Source organism: Rhinopithecus bieti, unplaced genomic scaffold, assembly GCF_001698545.2.
Source record: "Rhinopithecus bieti isolate Rb0 unplaced genomic scaffold, ASM169854v2 scaffold_641, whole genome shotgun sequence".
In the NCBI taxonomy this organism is placed as follows: domain Eukaryota; kingdom Metazoa; phylum Chordata; class Mammalia; order Primates; family Cercopithecidae; genus Rhinopithecus; species Rhinopithecus bieti.
The window spans coordinates 3,214,249-3,231,942 of NW_016803417.1; the positions used below are offsets into that span (position 1 = coordinate 3,214,249).

At 38.7% G+C, this 17,694-nt stretch overlaps 1 protein-coding gene across 1 annotated transcript in view; it reads right to left on the reverse strand.

Annotated features, from left to right (window-relative positions):
- SMARCA2 (SWI/SNF related BAF chromatin remodeling complex subunit ATPase 2) overlaps positions 1-17,694 on the reverse strand; it is a 151,163-nt gene that overhangs the window by 103,265 nt on the left and 30,204 nt on the right. The window contains exons 11-15 of the mRNA XM_017883501.1: positions 13,344-13,507; positions 11,964-12,030; positions 11,190-11,300; positions 8,341-8,583; positions 6,812-6,925 (exon numbers count right to left, since the gene is read on the reverse strand). Of these exons, the coding sequence (XP_017738990.1) occupies positions 6,812-6,925; positions 8,341-8,583; positions 11,190-11,300; positions 11,964-12,030; positions 13,344-13,507 (699 nt within the window). The remainder of the gene's footprint in view (positions 1-6,811; positions 6,926-8,340; positions 8,584-11,189; positions 11,301-11,963; positions 12,031-13,343; positions 13,508-17,694) is intronic.

Sequence of the window (17,694 nt, forward strand, 5' to 3'; positions counted from 1 at the left end):
CCTTTGTAGGGACATGGATGAAAGTGGAAACCACTCTTTTGAACAAACCATTATCAGCACAGAAAACCAAACACCGCACGTTCTCACTCATAGGTGGGAATTGAACAATGAGAACACTTGGACACAGGGTGGGGAACATTACACACCAGGGCCTGTCATGGGGTAGGGGGAGGGGGGAGAGATAGCATTAGGAGATATACCTAATGTAAATGACGAGTTACTGGGTGCAGCATACCAATATGGCACATGTATACATAAGTAACAAACCTGCACGCTGTGCACATGTACCCTAGAACTTAAAGTATAATAAAAAAAAAATTCTAATTTTTTCAGCTTTACTGAGGTATAATTGTATCAAGGTATAATATTTTAAAAAGGTATAATATATAGAAACACAAATTATATATATTTAAGGTATGTCTGTGATATTTTGATATACACATACATTGTGAAATGATTACCCCAGTCTTCTACTTTTTCAAGAGCTGTTAACTCACAATAACATTTGATAATGGTAAAGAAAAATGTTGAATGACTTTAGACTTTAACAAGTATAATGGTAAAATGACATCAAGGACTAATATTACTGGGTTCTTTCCATAGAAAAGGCCCTGTGCAAAGTGCAAAACGCTTTCTGTGCCTTCCCTCATTTAACACACAAAAGAGCTCTACTGAGATAGCTACATTTAGCCTTCTCATTTTATAGATTAGGAATCTGAGCACCACAGACGTTTAGCTACAGGCCCAAAGATATAGCTATTCAATGGCACAGTTAGGATTTGAAATAGAATCCACTCTTTTAAGCTCCATGTTAGGATGACTAAGGAGATTTTCAGGCTTCCTAGCTCTGCCTGAGGTTCACCTTCACCTGCACCTCCCTCCCGGCTTGATCAAACCTTCCTGAATGTGGAAGGCACGGCTGATGCTTGTGCATTTGCGGAAAGCAGATCCAGGATTCAGGAAAGAACACTCAAGCACCTTCCTATCAGTCAGCCACTGCTAAGGGCTGGAGGTGAAGGAGTTTGGAAAGCAGGAGGCATGCATGGTGATGCCATGGAGACAGGGATGCAAGCATCCTCAAAGAGATCAAGTCCGCAGAGAGGCAAGATGCTCTCCAGGACCTAATGGCTGCTCTTGGAAGGCAGAGTCTCTTTCCTCACACAATTAGGGGATTTAATACACATGATCAAAATCACATAAGCTTCACAACTGTATTTTATGTTTGCTCCCAGAGCCTTCTCAAACAACTCCATGGCACTTGGTTTGTTTTTGTACTTTTCCCCAGGCCTGGGATATCCTTAGTTAGTCTTAAGGCTCCTTTCTAACTCTACTCTACCCTGAGGACCCTTTTTAAGATCTTTCCCAATCACACTATCAGCCAAAGCCAATTTCCCTTTCATTTCTCTCAAAAAACTTTGTCAGTAAGCTTTTTTGATAATGGAGAAGAAAAACAAGAAGACATGGCAAAGCTCATTTTCCCAATACACATCTACATATTTATTTACGAATTACTATATGCATGCACTAATATTAATGTCTCAAGATATGAGTTACCTTCAGGGAATGGGTCAATGTTAAAGGAAGTTGATTTATATCCCTATTTAAAGCTGCCAATTTGATGATATCTATATTTTTCGTCAACTCCAGCCCAAGTACCATGATGAGGCTGTTGAACACCAACCCTAGGAATGGGAGAAGAGACAGGATGGCCTTTTTCCCGTTGTTCATCTATGCTTATGTGATTTCAACCTGCACTCCTTTGCAGAATCCTTTTAAACCCTTCTGGGGACCAGAGGTGGTAGTTTAGTTAAAATCAGATCGTACTAAATCTCCTTATCTGGGCACAGGGAGACCCATAATGCCTTACATTCGGCAGAAAGTAAATGAACCAGGCAGCAAGGATGAATGGACCATCAGATGCTCCGGGTGGTGGAGACCCACTCTCACGCTTCCCCTAGGATAACCTACACAGTGTACTCCCAGCACATGACTGGCTTTCAGACACACATACATACCTACCACAAAGGTACCAGTGTCAATTTGCATGTTACATATCAGTAAAGATTTTTTTAAGAGAAAGATCAATATATATGATTGTTCTAACATCTTTCTCCACCCAGTGGATTACTAATAAGCATTCCCCAAGACATACACCCACGTGTACATACTGGGTACCCCTGTCCTAAACCACCTGAATGCCTGAGTCATTCATTCTGATTGGCGGGATGATGTTGCCTTGCATCGCCACGCCATTATTCAGTGTGAGTAGCCCTCACCTCCACAGCCAAGTCTGTTGACTTCTCATATCATGCCTCCCATTTCTGGTGTATTATGCCTCCCACCTGGCCTGAGCACAGCACAATGTACAGAGCAGGCAATCAACAGGTATGTATCAAGAAAAGGGATGGGCTGAACAATTCTAAAGCCACCACACTGAATCACAGTGACGCAAGAAGTTTTTATAATAATCGTGCCAACTCCAACTTGGTTGAGTCTGAGTTCGCCCCCCAAAAAAATGTGATGGCATCTGTTTAGAGCATGCATGTGAAAGCTCCTCAAAATATACTGGTGCTATAGCAAATGAAACTTGTGACTTCTTCACGGGGGTGATTCTCCCAGTAAGTTAAGACTTGTGAGAGCCACTGGAGCTATTTTCGTTTAAATCATACGTAAAACTGAGGTGCTGACCTCATGTATTTGGTACTTATCTCCTAAGCATTCTTATGTTAGTAAATGGCCTAACTGGTCCCTAAAAGTAGGCAAGTCAGGTCACTATACTGGCCCAGCATTTCTTCTTATATACCCCTGTAGAAGTATTTGAACTTTGTTCATAACTTCTGCCTGAATACTATCCTTCATTTATAATTCCCCTTCCTAAAGGATGTATTATTGGAATAATAAACCTAAACTACATGTGATATATCACTGCTTTGTGAACTGAGATTTTTAAACAATATGATTCAATTTATGAAAGTCTCAGGTTCTAAACTCTATGGCATGAGAGAGGAACAAAGTAATGATTAATTATGCTAAGCATTCCAAAATTTGATATAATGAATACACAAATAGCCAATGTAAGCAAAGCTTTGTTGGTGTTTTACACAAACTATATCAGAATCAGGACTGACTTTAGGTAGGTCAACCTCTAGTTAACCTCAGACATTATATACATATTTTAGCATATTTAGACATAAAGAAATACCCAGCCAATTGTAAGTATAGTAGGTTCTTGATGACATGAATTAACAAAAGAGTCAACACAGATAACCTTAAATGGGAGCTAAATAGAAAAATCAATTTTTATTTAGCTTAAGTTGTTCTTATATAATCCCCTTTCTATTTGGCATTCTTTCCCACGCATAAGAAATGGATTTTATGCCAACGGCTGGGCGGTGTTCGTGGTTGGGGGGTGGGTATATTCCCTTGCTCATTAAGTGTTTCATTAGACTAATATTAAAGCTAATTTTCCTATGTGGTTGACCTGCATTTACAAAATTGTGGCCTTTATATACCTGCTTTAGTTTCACCTGAGAAAGCACATGAAAAGATGTTCAACAATATTAGACATTAGAGAATGCAAATTAAAGTTACAAGACGCCACTATGCACCTATTGAATGGCTAAAAATCTTGAAAAACCGACAATACCAAGCACTAATGAGAAGGTGGAGGAAGCGGAATGGTCATATATTTCTGGTGGGACTACCCAGTGATTCAGACAGTCTAAGAAACAATGCGGAAGTTTCGTATAAATCTGTGTATACCATTCGATCAAGCAGTCATATACCTAAGGCGTTTACTCAAGTGAAATGAAAACCTATGTTCACACAACAACTTGCACATGAAGGTATATAGCAGCTCTATTCATAATTGTCAAAAACTAGAAATGACCCAAATGTCAAACAAACTGCACTGTATCCATATAATGGAATATTATTCAACAATAAAAATGAACCAACTATTGATACATGCAACAACATGGATGAATCTGAAACACATTTTGCCAAATTAAAATAGAAACAGATGCAAAAGATTATATATTGTCTTATTCTACTCATATGACATTTTGGAAAAGACAAAGCCATAGACAGGGATGGAGAACAAATTAGTGGCTGCATGAGGCTAAGAGCCGAGGGAGGGTTTGACTGAAAAGAAGTAGTAGCAGGGAATACCAGGGAATTTTTTTTGAAGGGGTGGATGATTACATTATTTTAAATTTTTGTTGTGGGCACGGTTAACACAACTCTTCATTTGTCAAAACTCATAAAAGTATACACCAAAAGAAGCAAATTTTACTACACATAAATTAAAAAATCAAAGTAAAAGCCTCTTTCCTATATGGTTCTTTTTTTCATAAAAACAGTTAAGAATTACTCCTGTGAAAGTATTTAGCCTTTTCCTCCATCTGCCATAGTTCCTTTCTGGATTCTTTATTCAGGCTAAGTAAGACATACATGTTGTTTGTGGCTATAAGCAGTGGTGGTAAAAGAAATGTCTTTACCCCCTAAGATGGCAATGAGATTTCCAACTTTCCCCAGGTTAAAAAAAAAAAAATCCTAACAAGGCTGAAAAAGTAGAAAATGAACATCAGCCCAGCCATATCAACAACAACCACATACACACACAAAGCACTTGAAAAGTTTATGGAGAGAGATGTAGGGGGGCTACTGGAAGGATAGCAAAGACAAAAGAACAGTGAGAAAGAGCTTGAAGAATAGGAAAATGGAAGTCCCATTAATAACAGAGACAGCAACATGAGTAGAAAATAAGGAATATGCAGAAGCAGCTGTCACTGGTTGGGTGCCTACCATGTGCCTGACATGGTATTAGGAGCCCTACATCCCTTTAATCCTCAGAACTCCATAAGGCAGAGTCATTTATCTTCCAGATCACTGATAAGAACACTAAGACCCGTTTAGTTTAGATGACTTGCCTAAGTTCACATAGTAAGAGATGGAGAATGTGGTGAAACCCATGCCTACTCTGACAAGCAGAGCCCATGATTTCCACTCCACCAAGTTCCTCCAGGAAAAGATAACATGGCTGCCTCTAAAGATACAGATACCTCTAAAGGTAGCCATATATAATACCACACACTGACTATTTTATGTATCTCAAATATAATACTCTGGGTGCTAAAGAGTACATGTATGCTTTACGCAGGAGACATACTCTTGACAATTGGAGGGTAAACACATTTTTAAAAAATTGTATCATCCTTCAAGTATACTCAGGAACTTCTCTTATAGAAAGAACCATAAAATAAATATTTTGTAAAGCAAAGAATTCCTTTGTGATATAATTAATCACCTCATAATTCCTAAGCTGCAAAATTTCAATTTTCTCTAGTGGATTTTCTTAAAACATAACATACTTTCAACTTGCAATATATTTTTAAAAATCTATCTGTATTAGCCAGTCTTAGAAATGAATGAACAAGATTAAGAAGTTTTATGGAATGAATAAATGAAGGACTTCAGTTAATTGCCTTTTATTTTATACCTCTTCTAAAGAAAAAAAAAGAAATTATGTGATAAATTAAAATAATTAACATTCCATCTCTATCACTTGCAGAATCACTGTAACTGTATGCTAGGAAGTAATTCAAGGCACCCACATGGCCACTATACCCATTTACCAATTTATCTACTCAGTAACTAAACTCCATCTTGAACAGAAAGGGTGCTACCCAGAGGCCAAGACCACAGGAAGTCCAAGGGAATATCAACAGCATTCTACATCCAAGATGCATTCACCAGCAGAATAAAATACTTAAATACTTAGACTTTCACTGAGATATGCATGGTATAAAAATCATTTTTAATTTTTTTTCTGACTGTCAATGCATAAAGGATTAGGGAGTAAAATTCTCTCTTAACAAAGTGATCAACTTCGTACACCATCTTGACAACTCCCACTTAAAAATGAACAGGATGAACCCATCTGTCCAAAAATAGAGTCGTTACCCAGAAAACCACAATCATGCAAAAAATAAAACATCTCAGAATTGGCTCTTCTAAAGAAAAAGCTCCAATCAAAATACCTCGTGCAACAAATAGTATACAATGCTAAACTATCTTTAAGAGAATGAAACTTAGAATTCAAATATGCATGGTTCCAAAATATGATCAGAAACATAGTAAACTAATACTCAAATCCAACCCCGAAACATGGAGCGAAGGGCTCAAAAGGTGTTCTAAAGTACCGCAAACTAAGTTTCCAAAAGTTAGTCTGAAAAATACTGGCTTAAAATGTTCACAGGAACTTAATTTTTATGGCACGGAACAAAAATAATGTCCCCGAATAATTAGATGATGTGTCTGTAATTTGCAGAAACTCTTGTTTTTTCACTTACTGTCAGAATGGTGACATCACAAACATCAAATGCTAAATACATTTCTAGAAAACCTGCAAATGTTTCCCATCTCCTTCAATGATGACACAAGTCCCCAAAGTCAAATCTTCCATTCACTTATAAGCAGAACAATTCTACAGTGCCTGCAACAGTGAACTCAATGAGGCCAGTCATTTAAAAAAAAAAAAAATCTAAAATTAAAATGTAAATGAGACTCAATGAATTTGGTAATTTTATAAAATCCGCTCGAACGCTTTTGGAAAACAGGCTGCAAATGCTACAATTTCCCTTCTCTCTCTAGCCCTATCAAACAAAAAAGCACTTTAAGATATTTTCAATATACTTATAACTACAATATGAGTCTGCTGTTTCAGAAACACAATTTCAGAGGCAGGTACTTCAAATATATTTGCTGGAGGAAAAAAAAAAAACCCACAACTTTTGACTGTGCGACATACTTTTTCTGGAAGCTGGGATTCAACTTCTTTCTTCAGTCTCCTTAGTAAAAATGGTCTTAACACCTTATGTAGACGTCTGATGATCAATATAGTTTCTTCTTCATTTAAATCCACCTGTAAGAGAGGCTTATATGAATTTGATGTTTTAAAGAAAAGGATGTTTCATACAATAAAGCTTTATGTTACACTTATATTTCAATACATGACTGACATTTTACATGCATTAAAGCCAGGTTTAAGCCTTTCATATCTACCTCTGAATTATCTTCCCACCTGCCTACCAAGCGGTAACCAAATGACCTCTAAATAGATCTTTGTCTTAATGCTGAGTTCTATGGAAAAGAGTCTGCAAGCCACCAGTTTTTTATCAGTAGTGTCAACAGCCCCAAACTGTATGGAATATGGCTGTCAATGAAGACGGACTGAAGATCGAGATAGAATGGGAGAAGGGGGGCAATAGTTAATATGTTCCCTATTTAAAGTGGCAGCCTTAAGTTAGGCCCTTCGTCTTGGTTGTCTCAGACACAGAAACATACTAAAGGAACAGGGGCTTGCACATATAAAGAAGAGGAACAAGTCAATCCAGTTTATGCTGGTGGACCTCTAAGTCCCTCTAACTTCACTCCTTTCCTTTTCTCAGCCCTAACTAGTTCAAATTTAGCCCAACTTACAAATTCCCCGGCTTTCTCTTTCACCTTCTCCAATTAACCTCTAGGGGGCAGAGTTGATTGACACTACTTTCTACAAATGGGCAAGCCAGTGAGTTAACCACTGAGGAGGGGCCCACGTGCCTCAAAATCAAAGGGCCAAATAATTCAAACCGAAATTTTACTAAAGCATTTTTAGTGGGTTTTCACTCCTATGAATGAGGAACCACTATGAAAATGACATGTGCCCATTTCTTTTCTTGCAATGGCCCATTGTCTTCCTTTCACAAATGAGGTCTTAAGAGAAGACAGTGGAAGGAACAATAAGAAATTGGAAAATAAATGGCTACTCCAGGAAGACAATTTATGTACACACACAACTGAAACTCACATTGAAACCTAAAAAGAAAAAAAAAAGGTCTGCAGAAAATTAGTGAAAACTAGTTCTGTTTTACACACAAACTCTTCATGTGGAAATATTTAAAGGGAACTCCAAGTTTATAACAAGGAAAGATTTGTTTAAAGCTTGTATTTAGTTGTTAATTTTGTCTGGTTAAATTAATTCAGCAAAATATCTCCATGTTCATCCTCCCTGTGGCCCACTGGTTCCACCAGTAGGGACCCTTTTCTGGTAGCCTGGTAAACATACTGGCAAAAGACAAAGGGGTTAGATGCCCCATGTACCACTAGATCCATCTTCCTAGGAGGGGAAAATAACCCCACCACGAGACCATGTCCACCCATGAAACTGATGGGTTTCATAAAATAAACAACATTGTAAACCACCCTGTGGGTGTTCTGTGGCAGTAATGTTCCCAGCTTTAGGGCCTTTCATTTCATGTCATTGTCATGCAGTGGAAAAAACAAAAGTCAGACCAGTACCCTTTCACCAGTCATGGCAAATGGAGCATTGAACCATTGTTCAAATGTGCTGCAGCTCTTAAAAATTGTGGGGAGGAGGAAGTTGAGGAGGGCCCAGAGTTCAGGGAGCTTATTCTGCAGCGGGGTCCCAGTCAAGAGGATCCTTCTGGGGGCCACATAGTGAGTGTTCAAGACCTGAGTCAGCTTGCAGTGGTGATTCTTCATTCGGTGGCCTTCGTCCACTATCATGTATTTCCACCGAATCTATAACATAAGAGGAAGGACGGACATGTAGTAAGCAAGGGAAAATACAACTATTTCCAACAAGCAAGTAGTGGTGCAGGAAACCAAAGAACCCATCCTTGGTATATGATATGCTGTGATTACCTTTGAGACAAGAGAATCTCAACAATGTCTCATGCTTGATAGGCCGCATAAGACATCCTGTAATAATAGAATGTTAAAGCAACAATGTTCCTTACAGACCTTGTAATTCCAAATCAACTTTTTACAAAGAAGGAAATTTGGGTCCAGAATGACATGGTTGTTGCTGCATGTGGATCCTGCATCTCCCCGTCCAATGCCCCTTCTATTAATACTGTATCATGACAGCTATCCCAGATTTCATTGTCATGCTATTTCGGCTCATGACAGGCACAGAATATAGGTACCCACCTGAAGCAGAGGTTAATGACTAATTTTTCCAAGATGGCCCTAGCAGGTTCTACAGCTGAGATATTCCTGGCTCCATACCTTCTTTTCTATTAGTCTGGCTGGTTACTACCTTTAGGGCTTGGCTGGGAAGTGTGTTTTGTTTTGTTTGGACTGGTTGCTAACATTTAAAAGTTGGACTGTTTCACATTAAATTTGTACATACAGCTCTTCAAAAATTAGGTCTGAAAACCAAGTTCCCTCAATACATGCACATTCCTTACCTGCCAGATCTAGGACCCCTGTTTTATCTAAAATAAAAGGATATACTCACTGGCAGAAAGGGCAGTGCAAAAATATCATTCCTCTATTTATGCCAAAACTGCAGAATTAAATACAGCATACTTCCCCAACATGACTATTGCGTAAAATGTCCAGAATGCTTAAATGGCCCAGTCCTCCATCCTGTCTACACAGTCCTTTTCCTCTCTCATGCCTTACCCTTCAGTCCTCTTAAGAGCACTGTTCAGTTTCTTAAAGTGAGAACAATAAGGAATGTTCCACTAAGCCTATCCATTCTCTACAAAACAGTAGCTATGGCCAAGAAAAACATCTGGTGCTCAGATGTCCCCAGATCCTGCTGCAAAGCTCCTAGAGAGAGAAGGGAGATGAGGAAAGTATTCTATACAGTCCTTGCCTTCCTCATTAGAAGCATCAGACATGCCAGTGGAAAAGGAATAAAATTATTAGTCAGGCTGGGATGTACAGGTAAACAAACAAACAAACTACCTCAATTTTTCTTCCTTCCTCCACCACCTCTAAGGAAAGTGCTTAAAGGATAATTAAAACTGTACAATCAACTGCCTCAAACTTACCAATAGCATGAAGAGGTAAGCAGACAAAAATATATTTAAATAAATATCCTAAATCTACTTTCCTGCCTAATTTAGCTTATGAAGTAATAAAGAATCAGAGGCCTTTGATTTTGCTATTGGGTCTACTACTAATTAGGTCTTCCACTTGGACAAAATTACTACCCCTTTCTATAGCTCCATTTCTCCAGTAACAAATAAAAGCAATGCATCTCATTACCAGGCATCTCCAATGAATCTTGAAATATATATGCAGACGACACAATATGAATTTTTTTAAAAGGATCTCAAATGTACAAACACATTCCCATAGTAATATTGAAAACACATCATTTTTGACACTGCCAAATTCATCTCTGAGTGTGAGGAGGTGGAACACAACATGGTTGCCAGTGCCATCTCAATTATTAAACCTCCCCTGGGAACACATTTCCTTTTTGTTATTTCCTATGATGCCATGAAGGGAACTCTCAGTTCCCAGAGCAAGAGTTTAATGCAGAGATAGAATAGACCCCAGAAATAGAGATTCTATTCAATTTTGGACATAACTTAGTTTCAGATTATAGTGTCTTCAAAACATCATGGGGTAAAAAAATTACTAAAGAGAAAAAAAATGAGTTTTCATTATTTGTTCCACGAAAGAGACTACTTCTGTCTTTCTACATGAATGTATTAGAAGACAAGATGATATAAATGGGGGTAAAAATTTCTACTTTGTGGCTAAGGAACAACTTAGGACACACAAATTAGGAGACACGTAAGTCACAGAAACACCTCTTTCTCAGTTTCAAATAAACAGTCACAGAAACAGCCTTGAGTAATTCCAACAATGATGGTCTATTATTTTACCAAGAAAAACCTGAAACAAGACTACCACAAAAGCCACTGCTTAGATACACGTTGGAGACCATATGAAGAGGTGTCTGGTTCATCTTTGGAGAAACAAAGGCACAAGAGGAATGAAGTTATACTGACAATATCTCAGGGCAACAAAAACAATTATTTCTCTCCTGAGAATGTTCAAAGCTGTTGGAGAGAAAAGAGTTGCAGAAGCAACCAGGTGAATTTTTTTAAGAGATGTGAACTCATCACCTCTGAGAGGATAGGCAAGAGCCACTCCAGGATCAATCACACACACACACACACACACACACACACACACACACACAAATAGCATGCATGAAATCAAATCCATGACCTAAATACATCAAACTCTGACAAAATTTTAAAAAAATAAAGAAAGGGACAAGCCATCTAAGGATCTAACTATACTATTGATTTGGGCAATACTTCACATTCCAGAGATTGGTCCATAATTAGAGAGAAAGTAATTTTTTAGAAACATACCTTTGCAAGAATGTGCTTGTCTTTTATAATATACTCATAAGTAGTCAAGAGGACATTGAATTTGCCACTCCGTAGCTGGGGGACAAGGGAGCGACGCATGGCAGGAGTACCCTAAATGGAAAGAAAAAAATATATGCATGATCCTATGGACGTATACGTGCGTTATTTCTCACTATTCATAGCTTAATGATGCCCAAACATATGACTAAAGAATGCACAGACACACATTCTCATAGACTGATCTATTATACATGAGGAAGTTTTGGCTAAATTACACGTCTTGACCATTTTCAGATCTTTTTTAGAAAGGTTTTCCACCAAAGACAGTGGGAGGGCAAAGAGAAATGACAGTGACTTTGTGATAGTAGAGAACCCACTGCTCTGCTGAAAGGCTCCAGTTCTTTTGAGAAAGTACAGCAGGCAGCCCGGGCACCTGGGTAACTGCCTGACTTTGCAGGAACAGTCGGCACAGTAGCAGCCCACAGCGAGCCAGTCAGCAGCACGCAGAATGTGTGATATTTGTCATTTGTATTACTCTCATCAGAAACCTTGCAATATGATAATTAACAATTTTCTTCTGGATTTCACTATCTGAAAGTAATTATGGTTTATTACAGTAATCTTCTTGGGATGATTAACTCTCACGGTTTAGTACATGATGTACATGACAAAACTTTACAACCAAATACAGTTCACAGATGTGCATATGGAATGAAGAAAATAGGGTCTATTTTTTGCTTTTCCACATTTATATATAAATACAGCATTCCAAACCTTGTAAGAAATTTTCACCACAGAAGGAGCCCATTTGTCAAATTCATATGTCCAGTTAGATAGAGTCCTATGGAACAACAAAAAAAAAATACACAGAAAAAAGACATTTGTATAAAAATCAATGGTTAAAAAGATGTTCTTATTCATTTTCAGGCCTCACCTTGAAAGGGGCTATGGAATATAACATAATCTCAACAACATATTTTAAAGGTGTGGAAATAAGAGATAAGTTCAAAATAAACTGTCACAAAACATGACAAGTTTGTGGTTCATAAAAAAAATCTTGTAAGAAAAAAAACTAGAGAATACACAGAGAACAAAAAACTAAACTGTAATATGATATTTAAAAAGAGCAATTGCCAGAATAATTTTAGGAGTCTTCATAAACAGTCATATAAGTTCAGAAAAAAGTAGAGTCAGGAAAAAGAAATTACAAAACCACATGAAAACATAAAATAAATCTGTCAAGAGGGAACAGGGGAAGAAATACTGAATGACTTTTTTTTAAAGTCCTGAAAGTGTCACTGTATATATGATTCAGAACGTGCAAAATATAGATCAAATGCAAAAGATGCCTAAATATTATAGACACAGATAATTCATACAAAAAGGACTGCGAATAGTCTTCATTAGAAAAAATTCAAAGAAAACACAATAATATTAATAGAATCCTTCTTACTGAAGGTCCAAGTTCCTATCAGCATTGAGATCTATAACAAGACCTCGGTGAATAAGGCTGCAACCAACACCCACAGGCAGACACACTGAACTCCCAGGGAGGGTGCTTGTGAATCATTATGCCCTCACTCAGTAGTGTCCACTTAGGACCTTCTAAGAACCACCCAGTGGGTGAGGCACTGGGAACGTAATGGCGAACAGCAAAGGCCTGTCCTTACTAAGCAGCAAACTCATTGAAACATAACCTCAGTGCACATACTAAGGTTATTTTAATGCAAAATTCATAGTTGTGATTTTGATTTATATTCTGCTTTAAAAGGAAGATTTAAGAATATATAATCTTTTGGAAATGGAATAAGGAAAAAATCAAAGAAACCTCACACACCCACACACACACACAAACTTTCCCCTTTGTGAGCCACTTAAGGAATAATGATGAGCAAGACTCACTATGCGGTGTTCAGGCTGTGTAGACCTGTAACACTAATGGCTGATAAAATCACTTGGTCCCCTGCTTAAATAGCCAATCAAACAGGCTAGGATGGGGAGTGGTGGGAAATTAAAACCTAAATCCAGATTACATGCTCTTGGTAATCTGGATTTAGGTTACTACATGCTACAATTCTGTCTTAAGTAAAAAACAAGGATAAGCTACTAATCAACATACAGAACGATGACTGTGGAATAAATGACTTTACTTACGAAAGGGGAACAATGATGAGATAGGGGCCATTGAGTCTTTTGTGCTCCATCAGATAAGTGATGAGTGCAATGGTCTGTATGGTCTTTCCTAGCCCCATTTCATCAGCTAAGATTCCGTTCAAATTGTTATTATACAGGGAAACCATCCATTCCAGGCCCTGGAGCTGAAATGAAGAGTAATTGCTTCAATTATCCAAGATCTGCACAGGTAATTAATACTAATACAACTCAAGCGAGGCTGTGACTTCTTAACTCCTCAGTGCTATATGTTGGGTCTCCCACAGTAGGAAAATGGGGGAAGCACCAATGCAAAAAGAATGTAAAATATGAGCCTGTAATCATTCCTGCTGCTTGGCAGGTGCTGAGTGTTAATCAGATTTAGAAATAATGGGCTGTAGCATACTGGTGAGTTTTAAAGCAGCTTTGCCACTCGTCCATACTTAGTATTTCACAGTATATGACATTCTAGAATTACTATAAATGAAAAAAGCCCAAACCAAAATCTAATCCAACCACTCCAAGAATAAAAAGCCAATGTGAAGGCAGATTTGGCACACAGATCACAGATTATTAGAAACAGCCTTTTTGGTAATAAAAGGCTACCCCAGGGTGAGGTCCCCTCAGTGAGAAGGCGGAGTGACCAGGAAGCCAGGGACACTCTGCTGGGACCACAGGAGGACATTTCTCTTCCTGGCAGGGAGAAAGTTCCCAGGCAGCACATGGAAACTTTGCAATGTGAGTACTCCCCAAAGGCTGCACATTGGAAGCTGGTGACTGGAAACACGCTTGACATATTTCTGAAGTAAAAAAACACTGCACCAGAGATTCCTCACGTTAAGTACAAAAGTAAGGTTGGGTGAAAATAAAAAGTTGCTAAACCTCCATCCCCCAATCAACAATTCCCTTCCACCATCATACCACAGATGCTGGATTTAAATGATAGGATCAATTATATATATATTTGATAAAGTCAATTCAGCTTGCTAATGATGTTATGCTTAGGGAAATGTTAATTTTTTATGTAAGAACAAAGCAAGTAATTAGTTTATTTAAAATATTTATTAAATGACTATTCTGTGCAAGGGGCCATGCAAGGAGCTGTAGCAGATAGATACGAAGGTCTGTAAGATGCATCCCTCCCTTCGGACGCTCAAATCAAAGAGAAAACAATGAATGAGGCACATATATACATATACCAAGAAGTGGTTGACAGTGCCAATGTAAATGTATACATATAAAACTGTATTGACAAGAATTTTTCTTAGGGAGACACTACATTGGTTTGAAGCAATACTTCCATAGGGCACTTGAGATACTTTGTTCCATGCAAGATTCCAAAGTCATCCTAAAGGTTTCTGCAGAACTACAGCAACACCAAGAGATAAGTAGAGAAACAGGAAGAACCTCCAAGAGAATGGGCAAAAGATAGAGGGAAAGAGTGGAAATTATTGTAAAACAAACAGTGGTAGACAGGAGAAGCTGTCTGCCTGCAATGTGTCCCTGAAACCACTAGACCTTTAGAAAAGTCAACTAAATACAAGAAACATTTTGGATACTCTGTAGGATGAATTTTTTTTTTTTTTTTTAGTGAAAATTGATAAAGGGCTGAATTTTGCATTTGCGCTAATTCAATACAAAACAGAAGCAGAAACTAGCAGCAGAGGAGACCAGAAATTCACAAAAATTGTGGGAAGTACTTTAGGTTTTCTCAGGCTGGAAACTGGCAGAATTAGCCAGGGGGAGGATCACATGTTGAACCAAGCTTATGTGGCTCTCTAGGAGTAGCAGGAAGACCTCAGCCATGTCAAGGTTAAATAAATATTAACGACACAAAAACCTGTGAAGAAGCAAGAAGGTAGAAAGCTTACTCATGGAGACAATGATCAGGGAAGGCTTTGAGCCACAACTTGAACTGGTTTATGAGAAATGATCAGGGAAGGCTTTGAGCCACAACTTGAACTGGTTTATGAGAAACGATCAGGGAAGGCTTTGAGCCACAACTTGAACTGGTTTGTGAGAAATGATCAGGGAAGGCTTTGAGCCACAATTTGAACTGTTTTGTGAGATCTCATCAGGCAGATATGGCTAGTCAAGATTCCAGGAAGAAGGCACTTTATGAGGTATAAACCCAGAGAGACACTGCAAGGCATGTTCAGGGAATGTATAGCAGCTCAGCAACACAGAGGCATAAAACTCACATATGGAAGTAGAAGCTGGCTTTGAAAAGAGAGTGATGAAGAGTGCTTAGAAGGGTGTTGGATGACAGAAGAAAATCCATGTGGCATTAAAAGTTATTTACAAATAATTCAAAAGATGGATCTCCCATATACAGATATACAGAAGTTTATTAGAGCATGCTGTGAGTTAACATCTATGTCAGGTAGGCCAAATAAGATGAAACCTGCTTTGGATCTCATGACTATGACATGGTCTTTGGAGAAAACACGACCTTACTAAGGCCAGAACAGTGGTCCTCAGAATGTGCTCCAGGGGTTCCCAGGGGGCCCCCAAGACCTTGGCAGGAGATCTACAAGGTCAAAATGATTTGCATGACAATACTAAGGCATCACTTGTCATTTTTACTGTGTTGACATCTGCACTGATGATGCAAAAGCAATGGTAGGTAAAAAATTCTAGTGCTTTAGCACAAATCAAGGCAGTACTGTACTGCAGTCATTGTATTGTGCACTCCTATGCAAGGGCAGCGGACACGGTGCCACGTGTTAAGAGTGGAGAGGACCTGATGCCAACAAGTACACTTCCTAAAGTATATTCTAGAAGATGCTAGTCTTACAGGATGTTAATTGGTGATATAAAAATAGGGCTTGGTAGTCAAAGAAGTTTGGGAAATACAAAGTTAAACAATGTTAAATAAGTGATTTTACTGCAGGATGCTGATGTGCATTATGGTTACATGTTGATTTCCACAGAGTCCTAAGTGTGCTGATGGGCACGTGAATTAACAGGAGGTGTCACTGCCAGAGTGACCATATCTGGTTGTTGTCAAGGGACAGTCCAGGGTTATGCCTATTATCAATAATGAGACTATCAACTCATTCACAAGTATTCAATTTAGAAATAGTAATTTATATGTTAATCTTAGTTACAGTATTTGGCCATAAACTTCTTTTTTTTTTTTTTTTTTTTTTTTGAGACAGAGTCTCGCTGTCACCCAGGCTGGAGTGCAGTGGCGCTATCTTGGCTCACTGCAAGCTGCGCTCCCAGGCTCAGGCCATTCTCCTGCCTCAGCTTCCTGAGGCTGAGGCTGAGGCTGAGTAGCTGGGACTACAGGCGCCCGCCACCACGCCCGGCTAATTTTTTTGTGTTTTTAGTAGAGACAGGGTTTCACCGTGTTAGCCACGATGGTCTCCATCTCCTGACCTCATACTCCGCCTGCCTCAGCCTCCCAAAGTGCTGGGATTACAGACGTGAGCTACCATGCCTGGTCTCTTTTTTTTAATTTTTAAGGAACAATTCATAGAACAAATGTCTCATGGAACACACTTTGGGAAACATCACAAAGTGGTAGAAGGTAGAACACAGGAATTAGCCTCAATTCAAACAGGTCAAATAAAACATTGGCCTAATTTTTAATCAAAGCACAGATGCTCACAATTTTATTGTATCTTTTTTTTTTTTTCTTTTTTTAGATGAGTTTCACTTTGTCACCCAGGCTGGAGTGCGGTGGTATGATCTTGGCTCACTGCAACCTCCGCCTCCCAGGCTCAAGCGATTCTCCTGCCTCAGCCTCCGGAGTAGCCGGGATTACAGGCGTGCGCCATCACACCCAGCTAATTTTTGTATTTTTAGTAAAGACAGGGTCTCACCATGTTGGCCAGGCTAGTCTCGAACTCCTGACCTCAAGTGATCCACCCACCTCAGCCTCCCAAAGTGATGGGGATTACAGGAGTGAGCCACCTCGCCTGGCCTATTGTGTCTTAAGAAAAAGCATAAATGTAGTAGATAGCTACTCCTAGGCGGGTTGAATCCATGGCATAAAACCACAGCCACACCTACAGATTTTAAAGAAATACTTCATCTACTTCAAGATGAGGCGTGGATGTTCTCCAGTTTAATAGAATGTGGCTGGGTTTCCCATTTTGCAGAGATCACTTAAAATACATCCCAAAAGCATAAAAGAGAAAATGGCTATGGCATGCCCTAGTAAAGATGGTAACATGGAGTACTCTAAAAGAATTACAGGCACGATGAAAGGAATCTCAGTATTATAAGTGATGTGGCCTAAAATGTCTCGTCATCAAAAGCCCTTAGTTAACATGTGCGTGACATACTTCAATCAAAATTAGGCAAATGGTTACGACTTGCCAAGGAAACACAAACCACACCAATT